This window comes from Ceratotherium simum, chromosome 20 (assembly GCF_057802395.1).
Source record: "Ceratotherium simum simum isolate JZ-2026a chromosome 20, ASM5780239v1, whole genome shotgun sequence".
In the NCBI taxonomy this organism is placed as follows: Eukaryota; Metazoa; Chordata; class Mammalia; order Perissodactyla; family Rhinocerotidae; genus Ceratotherium; species Ceratotherium simum.
The window spans coordinates 34,442,788-34,465,631 of NC_141919.1; the positions used below are offsets into that span (position 1 = coordinate 34,442,788).

Below are 22,844 nucleotides of genomic sequence, written 5' to 3' on the forward strand. Positions count from 1 at the left end.
TTGAATGACCAGGGCACTCAGAATCCTCTAGATTGTTGTTACAATGCAGATTCCTGGGCCTAACCACAGACCTACTTGGATGAGGACCTCCAGGGGTGAGGCACCAGAAAGTGCATTTTAAATAAGTGCTTCATGAAATCTTTCCACACACTAGAGTTGAGCATCCTCCATCAAAGGAATGCAGTGCAGAGAACAATTACATATTTCTTAAAACAGAACTCCTTATTGAAATATTACTTTATTTAAGAAGTATACACATTTGAAAGTATAATTTAAGGAAATATAAACACCTAAGTTAAATTGGGCATCTTTTTACTTAACGTCAAGGTGCTCTTATTTTCAGCTCAATTTAACTATGATCTTCACTCACATCTGTACACAAACCCTTGAAGGATCTATACATAGCTCTATCTTGGGTCCTCTGGGCTTTGAGATCAATTAGGCATCCACAGTTTTGGAAGAGATCTCTTTTCAGTTGAACTGGCACATATCCAATCAGAGTTCAAATCTCTGAGCTCTCTGGTACTGTGCTCACATAAGCTGTAGCTGGCCTGATATAAACTAGGTAGAGTGTAATATTTCAAACTGAATGTAAAAATGGTTACTTTATCAATAAAAGTCATTCTAGTCCTTTAAAAAAAGAAAAGCAAAATACAAGGCAAAAAATGTTTCCTTGCATCATGAAACAATTCATACATACATATGTATATATATTTCTTCCCTACATTATTGCAAAGCCTTCCTAATTGTCTTCTTTCCTCCTGTCCTGCTCCTTCCAACACATCCTTTATAGTCTCATATGAATGACTTTTTTAAAAATACCATTCTAATCATGTAACTTTTCTGCCAAAAATCTTTCATGACTCCCTACTGCTTCCAGAATAAAATCCCAACAATTTCACACGTTTATACGGCCCTCAAGTGCTTTAGGACCCAGTCGTGCCTCACTTCTTTGGCCTCATCTCTGGCCACTTTCTCCTCTGGCCACATTAAGATATTTATGGATCCTTGGATATATGGCAGTTCCTTGCTACCACGACCTCTACTATTAACACATGCCATTTGCTCTGCCTGAAACGACCTTCTTCCTGGCTTGTGGTTCCTTCTCGTGATGAACTCATTCTTCAAATTTTAGTTCAGAACACATCTCTTCCAGGCCTCTAATCCTCCGCCAAGTATCTAGACCTGTTTAGATTCGATGCCTACCTCATGATGTGGTCCTTTTGTCTCCCTGCTATACCATGAGCTCTTTAAGGACAGAAACTGTCTCTCAAGACCAAGGGGCCTATCACAGGCCCTAATATATTACATATTGAACAAATATCTGGTAAAGGACCAAGGTGGAAGGCTTATCTAGGTCTTCCATGGTTCATTATATAAAAATCTACTATTTTTTTCCCAAATGTTAGAAATATGAATATTTTAAATGGGTGTCATAATAAACAGATGCTTTGACTTCTAAGTTAATTTTGTCCAAATATTCAGCATTACAAATCGATGAAATAGTTACTGATTTTTTTCACCTATATTAGCATTACAAACAATAGATGTAATTACACCACATTTGATTTGTATATTCCTCTCTTAATTCTATAATTTTCTGATTGATAGCAATAAAGGCTATGCATTTTTTAAGTATAGTGAAAACACACGTCAACATACACTTAAACAGCTACATTCAGACCAAAGCTAAGGACCTTATTTTAACAGATGTTATACCCTTTGGATAAAGGTTTAAAAATAATTCAATTTGTTTGAAGGACAAGGAATTGCCTGAGTATAAATTTAAAGCAATAAGAGTATCACTATAAACATATTTATATTTAAAATTTTCTCTACCTAAAATTCAGTCTACTCCTTTCTAGGGCTTAAGAGTAATAGGTTGAAAGTATACAGTATTGCTTATTAATTCTCATTTTTTCTTTTTCCCGAGAAAGATTAGCCCTGAGCTAACATCTGTGCCAATCTTCCTCTACTTTATATGTGAGTTGCCACCACAGCGTGGCCGACGAGTGGTGTAGGTCCGTGCCTGGGAAAGAACCTGGGAACCTGGGCAGCTGACGCGGGACACACCAAACTCAACTACTATGTCATGGGGCTGGCTCTGCTAATTAGATCTCATTTTTAATTTTTGGAAGAAATATTAGTTGTTCCTTAGAGTGCAAATATGAAATACTGGATTCTTTCTATTTAAATTAAGATATTAGACATAATATCAAGTGTACTAGCCCACAGGAAGGATTTCTGCATATAAAATAATTGCCAAAGAAAAGTCTCTCTTTTACTTTTCTGATTAATTTCACTCCCAAGTAAGTAGTTTAAATATTGACTTTTGTATAGAAAATAACATCTATGGAAACAGTGTCCATATATCATATCACCTTTGGAAATACGTTAAACTCAGCAACATACTGAAATTACATCTTTCCCTTGGTAAAATATATAGAATTAGGACCCGAAGCTCTAGTTAAGATAACTATGCACCCCATGTTTTCTAATTTCTTGTGATTGTAATATTTCCAATAAGACAATTTAAAAAATACATACAAAAATGTTATTTCATTGTATAGCTTAGAAAATCTTTTCTCATCTTTTGATAAAGAAAAAAATATTCAATCAGATTGTGACCCTCCCTCTTTTGGTTGAGAAAATATGGTCACCATAGCGATAATTATGAACATTTGTTCCACCCCTGAGGTATAGGCTCTGCAAACAAGAGGGAGGCTTCTCCTCTATGCTTGAAACTCCTCACCACTGTGTGCAACTCCAGGTATTCCGGGATGGTGGTGCTGGGGGAAAGTGCTCAATCTTGGGGAAGAATCCTGTGGAGATGTAGAGCTGAACAATGGCTTTTCAGGCTTCTTCATAGTAGTCGGAGAAGACATATCTGCAAAGGAAGAGCAAAAAACCCAAGCTTTATGACTTTCTTAAGCTATAAGGTTCACGTTAACATAATTAGAGATCTCATTTTCCAACATTTTAGGATTTTTGTACTTTTGGCTCTTTTACAAAATATATACTGAGGATCAAAGATCCAGCTGTGTTGGAAATTTGAAATATCTGTCAGAAACAATCTCCACTGAAGCTAACCCAAGCTAACCCTTCATTAAAATTATCATCAGAATTATTCCTATTACTGAAACTTCTGAAAAACCAAGTATCACGTTTCCCTTGACCCCTTGGTTCACATCAAGGTCTTTTTTACCTCAGCATTTCATTCTTAGATTTATACAATTCGAGAGTTTGTCTTTTGACCTGCTGACCGCACTGTGGAAAAAAAGAGAGGAAAACCTGGTACAAATGTGAAAAACACTCTTTGGGTACACTGGTAAGTGTATCATTGATTTAACATCCTTTATGGAAAACTCATTACTTGTTTAGCAAAAAATGCATTCCTTAATTTGCTCATTCTGCAAATATTTATTGGGTTCCTCCATTTGCCAGGTAAAGTGAGGATGTTACGAAAAACAAAAAGTAATTGCTGCTGTGGGGACACTCACTGTCAGTGAAGAGGAAAATGATAAGAAGAAAATAGTCGTCAACAATCGAGAGGGAGGGTGTGTGTTGACAGCAGAGGTGGTGTGGTGTTTGCTGTTACTTCTCCAGCCTCCCTGCACAGGAACAGTGATCACCTCAGCCTCCCCAGGGTAAGGAAGGCGCCCCTGGTGGTGCCATGTTTAAAATGTGGATGGGGGATGACAATTCCCAAGAGAGGAAACGTTCCAAAGAAGGGGAGCATAAAATATGCAAGTAGCACAAATAGTCTGGGGAGTGGTGAAGTATAGAGATGAAGGAGGGAGCGAGTAGCTGGCAGGACCCACACAATCAGGGGCCATGGACTCCGTGTATAAACGTCTGAATGCTTACCCTGATGGGGGAATGTTACTGATGGGCGAAATATGATCACATTTACAGTTTAGAGCAATCCCTCCAGAAACTACATGGAGGATGAATTAGCTGAAATGGAGACAGCAATCATGAAGACCACTTCAGCAGATAGATTAATTAATAGATTCATTCCATAATACTTATTGAGGGCCTAATTTATACCAGACATGGCTCTAGTTGCTGGGGACACAATGGTGAACTAGATTTGGTTTCAGCCTCTATAAAACTTAAAATCCAGTGAGGGGATACAGACAAGTTAAAAAGGAATGATAAAACAGTGTAAAAAGTGCTACGATAGGAAAAAGCTTCAGGTCTGCATTTATTCATTCATTCCACAAATATTTTATACCGCCAAAAGATAGATGATGAGAGTTTGAAATAAGAAGGGAGATAGAGCTAATACAATAGATACTTCAACAGAACTAAAGCAATTCATTAATACCCGATGTAGAGGGTCATCATTGTGGGTGACTAAGAGATTGTACCATGCAGTTAGCTGGAAGAGAGAATTCAGGAGGAAATTCCTGTTGGTAGGAGAGATGTGCCCTGTTTTCAACACACTGAGTAATGCTGATTTTATGGAGGTTTATAAATTTATACTAAAATGTTTCAAAAATCATATGAATTATAAAATTTATATTTTTATTATCAAAAATTTTGAATGTAGACAGGACAGTAATGGATTCTCATGTACTCATCACCCAGCTTCATCAATTCTCAACTCATAGCCAATCTTATTTCATCTTTACCCCATCTACACTCACTCCCCCTTTATTACTTTGAAGCAAATCCCAGACATCATATAATTTCACCTATAAATATTTCAGTGTGCATCTCTAAAAAAAAAGAAATCTTTACTAAAAGTAAAAAAAAACCCAAACTTTAATTACATAAAATATATATACAATTTACATTTTTAATTAAGCAGCGTTTTTTTTGGCATGAGAAAAAGACTTCATGGTTCCTTTAATATAAGAAACTAGTTATCATTATGTTTTACCATTTGAAAAGTTACCTAAGGTCTGGTAAAGGCATCGAATAAAATTAAATATGTGTTTTAAGCACACTGGTACTTAAAGAATGGATATGCTACTGTAAATACATAGACATCATAGTCTACAAAAATGACACGTGTATTTGTAGCCGTAAGCTACAGCTGTCACTCAACTACCAGAACTTTGATGAGTCAGTGAACACAAATCAGTGTCCTTTATCTTTCTCAAAAAGAAAAGACCAAGGAAACAAATTGTTAGTGAAACCACGACAATTAATGCCACTACAGAAAAAAAGAGAAAATTTTAAAACCTTTTAAAAAATAGACAAAGGAAATTCATTTCAGCTAAGTTACCTTCAAAATGCCAAAAATAATACTTAATTTCACTTAACAGCTATGTGATTTTAAAAAGTAATACTACAAATATAGGTTTTGGCCTGCTGGAAGTTAATTCCAGAAATATGGATAAAGAACATCTATTCCATCCCTCACTTTATAGATGATGTAATAAGTTTCCAATCCAAATTTTTAACTTCAAGTTAACTCTTAGAAAGAGAAACTGGTAACTTTCTATTGACACTCTTATGCTTTACCTGTGCTTAAATATAAATTTAAAATAAAATTAACCTGTGTAAGTTAATTTCTAAAGACTCCATAATATAAATAATAAAGCATATACTGTACATCATTTAAAACAATTAAATATGACCAGAGCTTGGGAAGCAAAATGAGTGTCATTCTAGTTATGTCATTTGTGGAGAAGAAGATCAATCAAAGCCATTGCAACTACTGTAACTATTTCAGAATTTTCATTAAAGCCAGCCAAATTCACATGAGTCTCTTTTTGTAAAGGGCACATAAATCAAGGGTGTTTGTACAGAAGTTCAAGAATCTAGGTGATTATTATCATTATGTTTTACCGTTTGAAAAGTGACCTAAGCTCTGGTAAAGGCATTGAATAAAATTAAATATGAGTTTTCACAACTATGTAATTTTTGAGAAATGAAGCCTTTGCATTTTCTTAGTCAAAATGACACACTTGGCCTTACTGGGTAATTATTATAGGGCCATTTAGATTTCTGGTTCTCTCTAGGCATGTACCGTATAACAGTGGAACCTTCATGTTCAGAACACACAGAGGAATCATAGAGGCCAACACAGCAGAAACAAAATCAAATTCACTCTTCAAGTTGTAAAAGGGACCACAAATTGTCTTCTCCTTAAACAACAAAATTAACTTATAATAGTAAAAATAAGAATGGGAAGGTGCACTCTCCACACTGAAACGATTTTCTTTAGAAACAGATAAAGAATGGTAGTATTAGAAAGAAGGCTTAACTGCCTTTGTTTTCCCACGAAATGGAATTAATTTGGGGTCCATTAATTGATAAAGTTATACTGGTACACAGGATGTGCAAGGCACTAGGCTAAGCACTTAGGGGAGACACAAAGTGACCCCCCTCTCAAAGGGAAAAAAACTCTCTGAAGAAGGAATAAAAATAAAAGGTCAATTCTCTGGGAGAAATGAGGGTAGAGTTTCTAGCTATTACATTTTAATCATGAATCAAACTAGCATTGTTTTGATTTTAATTTTATTTTGAATGTCTGCAGTCTAACACACCTCATGCCAAACTGAAAAATGATATCTCTATTTTTAATGCTGTCATATGCTACAGAAAAAAAAAATGTTTGAGGAATGAATATATAGGAGGATGGTTTTACGTGACCTTTCTGTGGAGAAATGCAAATGTCATGCTTTTCACAATCCATTGTTCCTCAGGCAGGAAGAATAATACATAAAAAGATTAAGTTGAATAATAATAAAGCTGAATAACATATAAATATATAATAAATTGAATAATAATACATAAATAATAATGCATACATTGAATAATACATGAAATAAAGAAGTTACAGAGAGAAGCAAGATGAGAAAATGATTAGCTGGTGTTTCTATTGGTGGGAAGCAGGCAAGAGTTGCTGGTGCTCATGAGAAAGAAGCAAAGGCCAGTGAGGTCTTGCAATCAAAAAAATTTAAATTTGATGTATAAAGTAACAATTTATAAATAAAGCTCTATTTTTTTCTGTTCTTGTAGCATCCACTAGGTCCTTTTCACTTGATAATCGGTCCTCCATATCTGCGGGTTTCACATCTTCAGATTCAACCAACTGGGGACGTAAACACAGAACACAATCCATGGTTGGTTGAATCCATGGATGTGTAACCCATGGATATGGAGGGCGACTAAGGGATTTGAGCATCCGTGGATTTTAGTATCTGCAGGGGGGTGGTGGTGGTTCTGGAACCAATCCTCCCGGCCCCCATACTGAGGGATGACTGTACGCCATTGAATCAAGAATTTCCTGTCTAGTCTCCTTCCCCAGGCCTCCCTCACTGTGGCTCATTATAAAAACAGTAGTTGGAATCATTTCTCTTAAACAACATCTTCCTCATTTAAGATCTACCATGGTATCACATTTTAATATAAAATTTTCCTTATCATTCCATTTTTGAAACTTTAACTAAGCTAATTTGCTTATGGCCTCCTGGGGGAAAAGGAAGGTACGAGGAACGTGTTTCTAACTCTGTGCCTTTCCTTGTATATGACATTCCCTTTGGCTAGAAAATTATATCTCTCTATCCTCTTATTCCATCTATAGAACGATATTTTATCCATTGAACCAACTTGATTTATTTTCTCCTTAAGTAATTCCTCCTAGGAACTTTGGAGGTCTATATTTCCTTAATAACCTTGTGTTTATGTCTTACATGACTTATGGCTTTTTCATTATAATTATTTTGTACTTGTTCTATCCATAGCATATACTTTTTTTTTAAGTTGACTAATGGCTTACCTCCTATGGAAATGATATTACATAGAGACTGGAAGAACATGCTACTCAGGAAGAGAATTTTTAAAAATCTAGGATTGAAAGAAGGTAGATGAAGGAGAGAGCAAGCATTGTGCCTAGACAGTTTATTTTAGAATCTCTTACACGTGAAAGAAGCAAGAAATGATAGCTAGTAGGGTAGGATAAGCGAAATTATCATAGTATATCTTAAAATGTATGGCGCATGAATAGATACCACCAGACGAGAAGTAATTGAACGTAAAGTAGAGAGAGAAAACAAAATCAGTCACTGAGTTTCCAGTAAGTGTGAGAAGCTAGGGCAAGGCATAAAGTTCAAGATGTTAAACAAGACCACCAGCTTCCTGTCCTGGTGATGTGTATACTTCAGCAGAGAAGACAGACACTAATAAATAATTGCAATTGTGATAATATTAGACTGTGGAAAGGATTCTTTTTAATGACAGAAGATTAGAGAGGCTACTCTAAAAAAAAGAAAAAACAGTCACATTGATAGTGTTATTCTCCAGTGTCTATACCTATGTTTAGATTTATAATTAGACCATAATTATGGCTTTAGAAACCAACTGTATAGTTAAATATATAATAAAAGATCCCCATGTAAGAAAAAATTCAACTAGGCTACTCATATAAGGTAAGTTGGTTCATTTAGACTTACACATACCTTTAAAGAACTATTTTGCAAAATCAAATTACCGCATAATTTTTACTAGCTCTACAATAATTTTTTTTGGCACTGTGACATATATACATCCTAAGCCCTGATGTGTCATTCATTTCACAGCATCACTTCAGAGAGATAGAGGCTTAAGCAAATAAGGAATTAGATCAACTCATCTCCCAACAAGGTAATTTCATCTACAAAGGAAGAGCGTTGCTGTGAAACACAGCGTATGTACTCGACTCATCGGCAGCTTGCACAAATGGCGCTCCAGATGTATATCTGTTCAAGTCAGCCCAAGGCAACAATTTTGATCAATTCTAATGTGATAAAATGCTGCAGGGAAAGTGTGCAGAAACGTGTTTACGTCAGCCCTTAATTAAACTGTTGTTCACTTCCAAAGAACCTTAGGAAACACTAATGAGACATGAGTTTTGGCAATTTCTTCATCAAAGCAAAGACCCCTTCCTCAGTCTGTAGCAGCCTGTCATCCAAGTCGCTCCCGGGATAAATGTCACATGGCACTCCAATCAGTTAGCCACCTGTTAGTAGAACTTCCTTGAAGTCAACTACTGATCTAGGGCAAGCTCAAACAGCCACCTTAACACCTGCCTGTCTGGGACACCTGCTCCTTCCTCACATATAGTAGAGCAATATGTTAGCTTTTCCAATGTGCGTGAGTAGATTAAGGTTACAAATCAGATTTCTATCACCTACATAGAAAACACATCATTTTCTTTTTTGTACAAAATTTTCCTATTTCTATTCTTTTGTACAAAGATTTCCTATCCTATAATGACACTTACAGTTTGCAACTATTTCAAATCAATATGTAAGACCACACAAGAATTCTTGAATTTCCGGAAGCTATTATTTTCGGCATAGCATAACACTAAATTAAAACATATTAACTGTGCCTTTCCTGCGATTTAGAAAAATATATTTCTATCTAGTTAACAAACAAGCAAATTGCCTCAAAATCTTTTAAAAGTCCAATCCTTTTAAATATTCCTAAGTCGTCTTTCTTATTTACATGCCATACTCGTGAGAAAGTCTAAATGAGCCCTCTAGGTACAAGTCATCATTTGCTGGCTTCTTTTATTTTCCAATATTTAACATTAAGGTATGTTTTCTTACTAAGTGCTTAAAAAGCTACTATTGTTAAAAATGTCTTTTTAATTTTTTACATTATTAAGCTGCTGAACAGATGTTAAGAGAATTCTTTTTTTGCAGAGGAAAACTCAAGGTGCAATGAAAACAGTAGGGGAACTTGTGTTAACTGGGAGCTTTTGGTATGAGCATGATACAGACCAACGAGAAAAAGTGCATGTGTGGGAACTTGGAGCTTAGAGAGAGTACAAGGCCTGGGATTTGACAAGATTATATTATATGGACAAATCTTACTAAGTTAATACCCCTTAGAATTTTCCAGATTTCTTTATTTTTTACAGGTTTTACACTTTTATAGATTTTTAAAAGAGTTTTATAGATTTACCAAAACTGTGGCTATAGAAAATCTCTTCAGAGACCAAACTCATTGTTGGATGGAGGCAAAGGTGGTCAACACATCCATTACTCCACTGAAACCACGTCAAGCAACACAAAAAAGTGAAAGTGAAAGACAAACGCCTGCTAAACTGGGGAATTTCTGCTTTCCATTAAAATGTTGGGGTGGAAGCTGGAGGAAAACAAGAAAAAGGATGAACTGTCTGTATAAAATAATAATGCTATTTATAATAAATGAGAGGCTAACAATTCTAGTGTGTGGGATGAGTTCAGGAGCCAGAAATCTGATACTTTTACTTCAGGCTATAAATCCAGAGTCGTCCTGAGACAAGGAAACAGCTTGGGCCCTGTGCCCAGAGGACAAGGAGAAGGCAGGGAAGTTGACTCTGCCAACTGAATGCTAAAAGAGACCAAGGATTCTCTTCTTCTGTTTTTGCCTTGGGGTGAATCATGGTGAGGAGAGGAAAGTTTACAGGTTATTTATAACTGTATAAATGTTATGTAAAATACTGCAATTATCAAGCGCAGAAGATCCCAGCCCAAAGTTTTCATGTATTTATTTCTATAGTTTCCCTGTGGAGACCCATGGGGATCTTTAACAAGTTTTACTTACAGATAAAGGGCTGATGGTGGGGAAGTGCCCTGAGGGAGTGTGTTCTGGAGGAGGAAGAAAGGACAGAGACCAAGTAGTCTATGCCTTTACTTGAAAGCTTTGCACAATCCATCAGGTACCATCTCCATTTCCCTGTTTCCTTCACAATAAAATGGAGCTATCCGGCTTATGGGGAGAAAAGATGGGATGTGATACCTGATGGTTTAAATGAAATATAAATGACAAAAAAGAGGTGCATGGTAGAGACACAAGGCCATAGAGACACCGTTCTTTAAATACACTTCAGAGGACATGCTTCGAAATTGGTTATAGAGCCTTGTACTACATTTAAATATTATGGATATGACAGTGGAGTTGAACAAACCACTAAGGCACTGCAAGTGGAAATGTAAATTGATAAGACCTTTCTGGATTCTGTACCAATATTTATTTAAAGCCTTAGAAATGGACATAACATTTAACTCATTAATTCTACAGTAGGAATGTATTTATTCCTTTAACAGAATTTCATTGAGCATCTACTTGGTGACTCAGTGCCAGGCAGTATGCTATGTACCACGGACAGTGAATAGAACTAGACAGGAGCAAAATAATCAGATTTAAGCACAAAGACGTGCATGCAATGATGTTCACCGTATCTTTATTTATTATATAAAAACTTGGAAACTAAACATCCATGAGTAGAATAGACATTTAAAAATTTATAGTATAGTCACAGGGTGGCCTATTTGCAGCCATTATAAAGCAGAAATTGAATGACATGATAAAATGCCATTATATTATAAATGAAAGACAAAAAAAATTTTACAAAACAGCATATATTATATGAGCCCAATTTAGTGCAAAAAATACATAGAAATAGGATGTAGAGGAAATGTATAGAAAAAATACATAGAAAATAGACTGGTACATCATATAGTCTAATAGTAACATGAGTTATCTCTGTGTGATAGGATTACAGGCAATTTTTATTTTCTTATTTATATTTGATACTTTGTTTTTGCAAATCGCCCACAAATATTTTTTACTTTTATAATAAAAATGATAAAATACATATTTTTTGGGGAAAAATACTGCCTGTAGCTTCACAGAATATTATAAACAGTTCCCAATGATGAGTGGACAATACTGGATCTTGTTACTGTGCCAAACATTACCCTTTAAGAAGGAAATGCCTCATTGGTCTTAGGTATTGGATGTTGCCAAAATGTAAAACGAAATGCTTAAACGTAACATTTGCAATTTAGTTGGCGAAAGGCACAACAATGTATTTTTGAGAATACAAGCGAAGAAAAGAGAATATGTGCATATCTGTTTCTAAGGATTCCTCTAGATGTAAAATTTTATGATTGTGTGGCAAATGTGAATAAGTCCTTCCCACACACTCCAAGTTAACAAAAAGCTCTGAATGTTATGACAAGGCATATGGACTTAATCCCACTACAGTAGTTTAATGATGATGCCAGATGATTCAAAAAATAATTAGCTGCCATGTTAAGAAAGTATCTCCATATATATATATTTACATTTATCACAGTCTAAAATAACTCTGGAAAAACGGCAAGCTACATTAAGAGGAGATAAGATATCTTCAATTAGACTTCTCAATTTTTTTTGAAATGAAATCAGTTCTTTTTTAAAGGAAGAAATATGGTAGTTTTCTTAAGTAAATGAAAATTCTTACTTTAAGCACTGAGTTATTTAATCTTAACTACACTTGAGCATATTACTGTATTCTTCAGCAACTGAAAACATTTTGTGATAGTTTAAGTCTCTCTCTGTAGTATATTTCAACCCAAGCACAGTAAGTAGCATGTTACTACAAGTCTCCATTTATCACATCTCTATAAAAAAAAGTCTCCAGGCTACACCTACACCCAATACAAAGTTAAAGCTCAAACCCCTTTGAAGTTCACAAACACCTTCTTGAGACATTAAAAAAAAATCCTTTGAATAATGAACAACAGTGCTAAAAGAGTGAATACTGAATACATGAAAACTGCTTTTTAAAAACACTTCAAAATGCTTTTGTCCATTAAGCAATTTCATTTTAACAGACAGACAGTGATAAAGTGTCTTGTATAATGTCAGAGAACCTAATTTGAAAGGAGGAAAAACACCAAACAATTACGCAGGATTTGCCGTATATTTTAGTCACTTATTAAACATTGGCATAGGTAAGGAGCTGCTCTTCACCACGCCTCTGGGGAAAACCTCTTGGCTATAGAGGCTTATTAGTGTTAAGCATCTGAGAGCCATGCACTATAAAATAAAATCAATACCATAACCTTAACTGTAAAAGTCAGAAAGATACTGGAAGAGTTCTAATCTAACAAGATTATAGATGAGTTTTTAGAGGAGAACATTTGGGGAAAAGCCATGTATTTAGAAACATTTATGCTACAAGACATCTCAAGGTTTCTGCTGTTACTAATGCTGTTATTATCCAGGCTGGTAATGGTTAGGGTTTATTTAACTGATGTGTTACTTTAGTGGATTTACAGGAAAGTCCTAGAAATGATCTGGAACTTATTTCAAATAAAATCATTAAACTGAGGTAGTAAACTAATTGCTTAGGAACAATTATGATTTGATGTGGTTTAGTGTGGTAGAGAAAAAATCATGAAAATTTTAAGGTCGTCAGTTCGGCAGCTCAATACAAATATGATTACTCTGCACAATATTCCATTTCTCTTAATGGAAAAGTAGTCAAAACTGGTATAAATTGCAGTGTTTAAGTTCAACCTAAATCTATATTTTTCCTCTAACAAATGTAAATGAAAAAAAAAAGAACATTCTGTCAATGAAATTACTATGATGGCATATTTATTATCCTAATGGCTTTAGAAATCACGTGAAATTGATCAGTAACAAAACCTCTATTTAGTAATGGACCAATTACATTTGTGAGATAATGTCAATGAAACAGAATATTGTCACAGGATAATGGTCTCCTATTGCTACATCCCTAGTCATTTAGAGAAAATAAATGTTGCCGTCTGGCTGAGTCATTTATTTTCAAAGTAGGAGACACAGATCCCATAACAAGCTTCTGTTATAATAACTCAATCTCTATCAATCATTTGTTGTACCAGAATGGTGCAGGACAGGACATGTACTTGTAAGAACTGCACATTCCTCAGGTATAAGGCAAACATATGGTGCCTCCAAGCACATAAATAGCCCTATTATTGTGTTATTCAGTGAGAATATATAAAATAAACATTTAAAAAATAATTTAAGAAAGGGAAATTTTTCTGAATTTTCAAAAAGATCTATGTTAATGAAAGCTTACGGACTTAAGTACTCAAGATCTACGAGTTCTTTGATTCCAATTAATTTAACATCTAGAATGTTAGAACACAAAGGAATCTTATTATCCAACTTGGTTATTTTACAGATGAGAAAACTCCACGTTTACTGAAATTAAGTGATTTGTCTGAGGCCAACCAAGTGTTTACAATTTCCTGATCACCATTATAGTGCTCTAGGCAGCAGGTAAAAAAACTAGAACAGAACTAAAAGAAAAAAATATATATGACAATAAACATATAATTAATTTTTATATTTTGACATATATAGCTCATTTTAAACTGGATGTGTCACACACCTCTACTAAAGACATTCTAAACCTTAGGACTATTTATTAATAATATTTTATTATTAAATGGAAAGAGATTCCTAACCTGAGTCTAGCCCAAGGACTGCGCTCATGAACCCCTGGCAGCCATGAACCCTCCAGAAATTACGTGCATTTATCTGTATTGAAGTTTCATGTGTTAGAGAAAAAAAAAATACTGTAATAGAGGCTTTGTAACTAGTTTGCAAAATCATAAATATACCATCACAATGCCTTGTTTGGAAAGCAGTGTATGTAGTAATAATGAGCATGGGTTCCACAGCTAAACGGACCAGGGCTCCCATTCTACCTCTGCTACTTATTATCTGTGGGATCTATGTCAAATTTCCTAACCACTGTAGTGATCAGTTTAATGAGATGTAAAATGGGTTTTTTAACACAGTTGAAAAGCAAAAATATATGTAAAGTCTTAACCCAGACCTGAAAGGTAGTAAGTAGTCAATAAATGGTAGTCACAAATGGAAGGAAGGTCTGGTTTTCCTCATTTATACACATTTGCTGAACAAACATTTTAAATTCATGTGGTTTCTTCAATAAATAAATGATATAAAAAAAGGAGTTAATATAAAAATAATTGATATAGAAAAATAGTTAATATAACTATTATAGGTTAAAAAGAGGCTGAAAATACAAATATGGTATGTGGACTGTTTTCGATCTTCATTTAAACAAAACAATCTATAAGATATTCTGAGGAATTTGAATATGAATTATATATTAGATGATATTAAGGAATTATGGTTATATATGTTAAATTGATAATGATATCGTGGCTGTGTTTAAAAAAGTCATTGTCTCTTAGAAACACTTAGAAGTATTTACAAGTGAAATGACATGATATCCGGGATTTACTTTAAAATATTTCAAAAAACTGGGAGATATTAAATGCAATAAGATTGGCAAAATATTGATAACAGCTAAAGCTGAGTAATGGTACATGGTGGTTCACTTTATGAATTTCTCTACTTTTGACATTTTCCATAACAAAAAGCTTTGCAAAACTTTAAAAAATCATGCTTAAACATTCAATTCAAATCAGCTCTTTTCCACATTTATCCATCAAGAGCACTCATATCTCCATTTTTTTTAGTTCAAAAACTTTTAATAGCACTAATATTAAGAGTCTGAGTTTTTAAAAAGAAGATATACATTTTACCATCTCAAAATTGTGTTTTGACAATTCTTCAGAATCCTGAAAACTCATAAATTCACCTCTATTCTCCCATTCTAGTTCTACAAGTTTCTAACAGAATCTTCCATGAACTCCCTGGGAAAACCGTCCATCTGCAAGACTGGTTAAGCAGTGTTCGAATGCTCCTAGTCCCTTTCTCTCTACCTAGGTAAGTTTGCATATTGATTCTCTAGGTGGATTGTCAGACAACAGAAAAAAAAATCATCCTTTGAAAGAGAAGACAGTCTCTGCTATTATCTGGACACTTTGGACAAGACAGCCTCTCTGATCCTAAGATTGCTTAGCTGTAAAATCAGGAGCTTGAACTACATCTTGCTAAGGGTTCTAATAGATCTAATAATCTACCATCTATCCCTGAAAAAGCAATTTCTTACTTTATACGATATTAGTAGCATGATAACTCAAAAGAAACCAGCTTTCCAAACTACTTCAAAATAAATTTAAACATGAAATCAACGCCTAAAAGGATGCAAAATAAAACCTTTTACCACTCCAAGAAACTTTGCAGAGCACACTAATGTACTGAAGTGCACTGTCTCTCATAGGTTTTCCACTTTCCTATTTTCGGCTGTGTTCCATCAATCTGGAGACAGTATTCAACAGCAAGTCGTTATTTTTTCAAACTAATTATCCATGGTGGTTTTTCAGCAAAATGTTATATTTTCAAATCATTAAGTCCCCAGAGCACAGAAATATGAGCTTAACTTTCCCGTATTAAGTAGTATTGACCCCTCTAACACGCTCCCAGGTTTGCCCCATTCACATTACTCTTCCTGATTAGAACGCATGAAAGGAGCACAAATATCCATTAATTAGCAGGCAAAGTGAGGAATTCTGAGGAAAGCCTTCGCCGACAATATATTGTCTTCCTATCTGTTTAAAAGATGCTCATGTTGTGATTTTCCAACCACAGCAGTGTAGCTGCTTAGAATGAAATACACTACGGCATGGGCCGGCCCCGTGGCTTAGCGGTTGAGTGCGCGCGCTCTGCTGCTGGCGGCCCGGGTTTGGATGCCGGGCGCGCACCGACGCACCGCTTCTCCGGCCATGCTGGGGCCGCGTCCCACATACAGCAACTAGAAGGATGTGCAGCTATGACATACAACTATCTACTGGGGCTTTGGGGGAAAAATAAATAAATAAAATTATAAAAAAAAAAAAAAAATACACTACAGCGGAGGCATCCCGCGAGTTTGCTCTCCGATGGTACGATGGTATACGGAGGGTCACGCCAAAGCTCTGTAAGAACTGTACATTCTTGACTTTTGGTACTTTCGATAAGAAGCTAAACAAAGAAACTTACAAATTGTGCTCAAATATTAAATTCAAACCATCTCTTCCCATTTATCCATCAAAAGCACTTGCGTGTTTGATTCTGTCTGCTTCAAAATTTGACATTTAAACATCCGACACTTAATCCTTGTGATACAAACGTTAGGAATGTAAGGAATTGTTGGTGTTCTATCAAGTCCCCAAAGGGAGCTTATAAACTCTTCCAGGAAGATAACTCAGCTGTTTGTCCTGCCATTTTCTAGGACTTCACTTAATGTTAATGTCTCCCCGAGAGTAATGACTCAGCTATTTGGGAAAGCTGCTCGCTCACTCAGCAGCCACAGCTCTACAGAAATCTCGAGATTCCATCATTTGTCAGATTGCAGCCTGGGTTAGAGCACTGTTTTCCAAAGTTTGGACCTAGGGGTTAATCCTCCCCATAGATTCTTGGATGGAAAAAAAAGGTTCTGAAATCAGAAACTTAATAAACATATTCAGTCAATATCCATTCCTGGATATTTACATTCTTGGCACACAGCAGTATATTAAATATTCTACAAATTCATTTATGAATGAAAAAAAGTTTAAATTTTTGTTAAAATAGACGTTTCCAAACTTAGTTGAAAGCTCTTGTATCTAGTATATCTATTAACAGTCCTTAAAGTCACATTAAGAAGTGCTGGTCTCTGATTCTGTTCTATTAGTATGTTACCATTCTCTTACTTACTATTATTTATTTCCTATACTTTATTGAACTCATGACACTAAGCTGGCATTCTTACTCTCTAGCCTCCAGTGTTCCCTTGAGCCCTTTTGCTTAATTCATTGGATATTTAATACTATATCCTTACAGAACTCTATAAAATGCAAACTGAAATTTAGCACAACATTTAAGACTATATTACTAATGAGAACATCTGCAAAATTATCACAAATAAATCTCTAGGGCTTGGAAATACATTAAAACTTCAAAAAGACTAGCTGAACAGACTTATTTAAATGACAGAACTGTAAATTTAAAATAATTTTTTGTGTCATTTTTTAGTTCCTACAGCAACCAGAACACAATGTCTAAATATTGCCTATTTCAGAGTCCAGTATAAATTTTTAAACTACTCTTAAAATTGTAACTACATACCAATACACCACTAAGTAGTGCCAGTTTTTGCTAACATACCAATTTATTGATTTTTGTACAGATTTCCTTCTCATAGTGCTTAAAAGTAAGCTAGTTCTTACATATGGAAACAGTCCCCTCATAATCTGGTTTACATTATTTATTCTCTGTGAAGCACCTTTCTTCATAAACAGTAAAAGTTTTTTTCTGTTCAGTAGGTCAAGGGCTGAAAATTTAATTTATTAATATTTCTGTGCCCAATGCCTAGAAGAATTCCTGGCAAGTAATAGGCATTTGATAAATGTTAATTGAGTCCAATTATCTCAAATTCTAAATGTGTAGGAATTAATAAAATTTTACTGCATAAAATGTCTTATTGAATTTACATTTTATCTAAGATTATAAGTTGTTTAAATACTCATCACACTGAGAAGCAGTTAAAATTTTCCATTTAGAAACCCCAGCTGTATATTACAAATATATTTACCATTTCACTAAATGTCTATTAAGTAGTGTTTTAGGAGTTTTATATTCAGACTTAGATGAATCAGCAACTATTAGAATGGCAGTGGCAAAGTGATATTGATGAAAAATTATTTCAAATGTTCAAGCATAATTATTAGCATTATTAGTCTGTTAAAGTCCTGGGCATTGAAAAACAACTAGTATTTGTTCTCACAAAAGTAGTTTGATTTAGAGGAAACACCAAGACCTGTCTCTCAATTTTCCTCTTATCAGAAGTTACAAAGGATGACTCTTTTGAGTACTTCAATTAGGAATGGAGTCTCTGAATTGACTCAGGTGGAAAAAAACCAAGGTAGACAAGATCTCAGATAGAATTTTTGGGGAGTAAGAACTGGGATAAAGGAAATTTTCAGCCTGCGCATTGATAAGGTAACCTGGTTCTGTTAATTTAACCACTTAAATCTAAAATGATGGAAAACATTATCCACAAAAGAAAGTTTTCAATAGAGGTAGAGGTAGTCAGAAGTTTCAGACAAGGGAATTCATAGAAGAGACTAAAAGAAAAATATTCTGAAATCTAGGAAAGTAAAGTAACAGTGGCTATATAGCCCTGTTAATCGCCCGTATTTCTTTTTTCTTTTTCCTTCCCTTCTCTATGTATAAAAGAACATAAAGTAAAAATATAAATATTACATAATGTAGATACTGACAAATTTAATTCCCATCACTATTCATCAGAAGAAATTTAAGCAAATTATATAGATTCCTACCAAATTTTTAACACTCTTAATATTAATTTTAAAATGTTCATGTCTATAGTCTGCAAAATTAAAAAATACAATTCTTTTATGATCAGGAAATTGTTACTTATTTGTGTTTTAAAAAGACACAAAGATATAATTAGTTATGCTTCTAATATGCTGAAATAAAAACACTTTTTTCATTAAATTATTAAAAATTACATGAATATTTGTCATTTCATGAATCTAGATTTTGGATTAAAATTTTGCCTAATTTTAAAAAATAAAATAAGTATAATAATTTGGTCATATTATATCCTTTATTTTTGCCTACTTGGAATAAATCTCAATGGTTTAGGCTGGCATTTCAGATTATGAGGGAAAGCAGAATGTCACATATTGTCCAGAATTTTGTTATCTTTGATTCTCATATTTCAAAAATCAGTTTTGCTAAGGGCTATGGCAAGAGTAGATTTTAATGCAAAGTTAACACTAACAGAATAGGGCATACCCAGGAAATAATTAATAGTAAATTTTAAACATTTCTGCCAATTATAAACACAAATGTATTTTAATCAACCAATGAGTAGTTACTGAGTACCAGTTGGTGCAGGCTTTGTGGGAGAAGCAAGTACAGGACACACTATAGACATTACAAATATCGAGTGGTACTCAATATGCCCTTTAGAAAACTCCCTCACGACAGGCAAGTGTGTCTAACGAACATTTGAAGATGGACGAGAACAACCATGGGGCATTTTATTTTGCAAATTTAAAAAAAAGCAATTGTCTAAGAACAAAAGGACTGCATTTGGCTTAGCAAATTTATAAAGATAGTACTGTACTGCCCTCATTTTTTCATTGTAGTTGAAGTCTTCTTCCTACAATGGCTTATTGTGCACATTACAAAGTCTTCAGGGTCTTCAGAATTAAAGTGACAGAGTTTTTTTTAAGCACACTTGAGAATGGATCATTCTTCCTTACTCTTAACATAATATGCCTTTACAGACTTCTCCAATAATTCTAGTCATCTTGACAAAAGAAAATCACCAAGACAATACAATGATTTTACAAAGAGAAAGAATGACAGTTTCCCTTCTACTTTTCAAAAATGTTTTACAATATGATTTGAGATTGGCTTTATTCAATAGGCTGCAAGAGGAATCAATTCTTACAAAGTGACATCCTCTATAATAAAAAACACCTACACTTCTGAACAACACAACCATTCCTACACATTCACAATGTTATTATTATTACCATTACAATCTTTTCCAGAATAATTTTCTGACAGGGAAAATATGGCTTTGTTTAGAATAAACTGACAATGTCAGTAAAACAAGCAATAAAATACAAAAGGTTGAGGGTTTTGTTTTTATTCTTCTGCAAGTTTCGTGAAAGTCCGTATTATTTCTTGCCTTCACTAATGAGACTGGTGTTCTGCCTATCAATGGTTCATTTATCCAGCAAATATTTATTGTGCACCTACTATGCACCAAGTGTTGTGCACGGTTACTAGGTGTTGGTTACAGTAGTAACCCAAACAGATAAAGCCCCTGAACTTATAGTGTAGGCAGATTTAGACAACTAATCCCATAAATAAATACATGATATGAGTACCATGAAGAAGAATACCAGATGTCAAGGGAGAAACACAGTAAGACCTGATTTCATCCTCAATTTAGGCTGGAACCTGAAAGATGACAAAGAACTTGCCAGATAAAGACTTAGAAGAGGAGCATTCCAGGGGACACAGCTTACATGGAGGTCGTGGGTTTTACATTCCCAAATCTAAACAAAGGAGGGGGCTCAAGTGCAAGAAGGAGAAACAGTCATAGTCAGCACCCACTGAGGCTGGAGCGCAGAGGTCAGACAAGAAACAGGGACTCTTGGTCATATGAGGGAGTTCTGATTTTCTCCTAAGAGGAATGGGAAGCTCCTGAAGGATCTGCAGCAGGGGAGTGATAGACGTTATGATGTTTTATAAAGATGATTTTGTCGACTGCCTGAAGAACAGATTGCGAAAGGTGTCCTTAGAGCCAACACTCTCCAGCTGACTTTCAAGTCCTTCCTTAGAATGAGCCCTGTCATCTCCCACACACACAGTGCCCAGGCACCTGGCACACACGGCCATTCTGAAACTTACTTCCCCACCTCAGCACCTGACTATGCTTTGGCTCTGCCCACACTGTCTCCTTCTTTACTAGTTAAAATGTCCGCATGCTAAAGGAGACCCACCTGGCTCCAAGTCCAAATCCTCCATGAAGATGTTTTCACTGTTTTTTAAACCCTGGGGCACTCGGTATAGAAATTTGGAGCAGCAAAAAAAAAAGAGCCCTGAACAAGGAACTGATTTTGGCTTTAACTGCTAAGCTTCAGTTATTTGTCTCCTGAGATTACTCACTACACTCCAACCCTCAGATGCACACACTCAAGTCATGGGCTGAAAACCACTGATAAAGAGCTCTCTTATTTTACATTTTTAATAAAACGCAGAACTTGATGTAAAAAACAATTTTCGAATACATTTTTATGCTGCCGATATACACTGTTGCACACACGCACAAATACCAACAAAAATTGCAGTTAGCTAATTTTTCTATTTCTATGCTTAATTATCTCCCTCTAATTGTGACAAAAAGGCGTGAGTATGTCTGATGAAATATACTTAATCTAATAATAGACTTTCAGAATAAAAAAGAGCTATCTGAAGTCAGAGAGCCAAATAATACCTATTTCTTAAAGTTATATTTTCCCCCAAAGCTGCCCAGCAACTGGGTCATAGCTTTACCTAGAAAGCATAACTAGACTGACTCAGGCACAAAGTTTCTTGCGGTACACTCTTATTTACTGTTTATATTATACCTACTTCTGAAAGGAATTATGGCTTTCTCTAAACGGGAACTTGCAGTAGCTGGCCTGCAAACTGCTTTGAGTCTGGCTCCTCCCTGAAACACCCCATATGCAGGAGCAAGCTGATCTAATCGAATCGGAACCTGTGGTTCTGCTGTAATCCAACTAACTCATGTAGACAGACCATAATCAGGCACATCCATAATTGTGGGTTCTAAAAGATCATTTTGTCTGAAAGAGTCCAATAAAAATTTAAAATATGGGATTTTTGTAACTTAACTTTGACAACATTTGACTAGTCTGTTATCTTAAAAATTTTAAAAATCTTAAAAATTTTTCTATAATCACTTCACAAAGAAAATATAATCTATATTGCTTCAATTATAAAATCTTGACTAAATGAAACTTACGAAATAAGCCAACATTTTATTCTAATGTCCACAGAGGCATCTCCTTACTCCTCACCTTGATCTCTTTCATGCCATGTTCGACTTCCAGCAGCTGGTGAATTCGGAGAGGGATAAAAGTCTCCTGTAGGACTTGGTTCCATATTTTCATCTATGGATATAGTTTTGGGTCTTTTGCTGTTAAAATATGACAATAGCTGTATTAAGGGGATTTCAGGGAAGATGTGTAGCATATGATAATACATAATTTGAGAAGATTCTTACTGTGGAAACTTCCATAAACACAAGTAACAGTATCTTAGAATCATGTTGAAATAATGGTGAGTATTCAAGACATCAACAGGAGTAGCAAATATTTTTAGCTGTAGAGACCATTTGTTATACCGTATTATACCTGTACCTGCCTAACAAATATGGTGTTTATTATATTTACCTTTGAAATGTATTTCCAAAGAAACTTCAGTAATAAAAAGTGAATTCTTAACGTGATGAGTACTAATTTTAAAACTGTTAAGATTGTGCCTGACTCTTATTGATAATTGTTATCAATATTAATAATGTTCATTTGCATAGCATTTGCCATTAACAATGTAATCCCTTCACAGTAACTCAATGATGAGGTAAT

At 34.8% G+C, this 22,844-nt stretch overlaps 1 protein-coding gene across 3 annotated transcripts in view; it reads right to left on the minus strand.

Annotated features, from left to right (window-relative positions):
- Positions 1 to 22,844, minus strand: part of NFIB (nuclear factor I B) — a 222,303-nt gene that overhangs the window by 34,919 nt on the left and 164,540 nt on the right. For all 3 annotated transcript variants that reach the window (XM_004436794.3, XM_004436793.3, XM_087444600.1), the window contains exons 6-7: positions 22,278 to 22,396; positions 2,753 to 2,887 (exon numbers count right to left, since the gene is read on the minus strand). In XM_004436794.3, the coding sequence (XP_004436851.1) occupies positions 2,753 to 2,887; positions 22,278 to 22,396 (254 nt within the window). The remainder of the gene's footprint in view (positions 1 to 2,752; positions 2,888 to 22,277; positions 22,397 to 22,844) is intronic.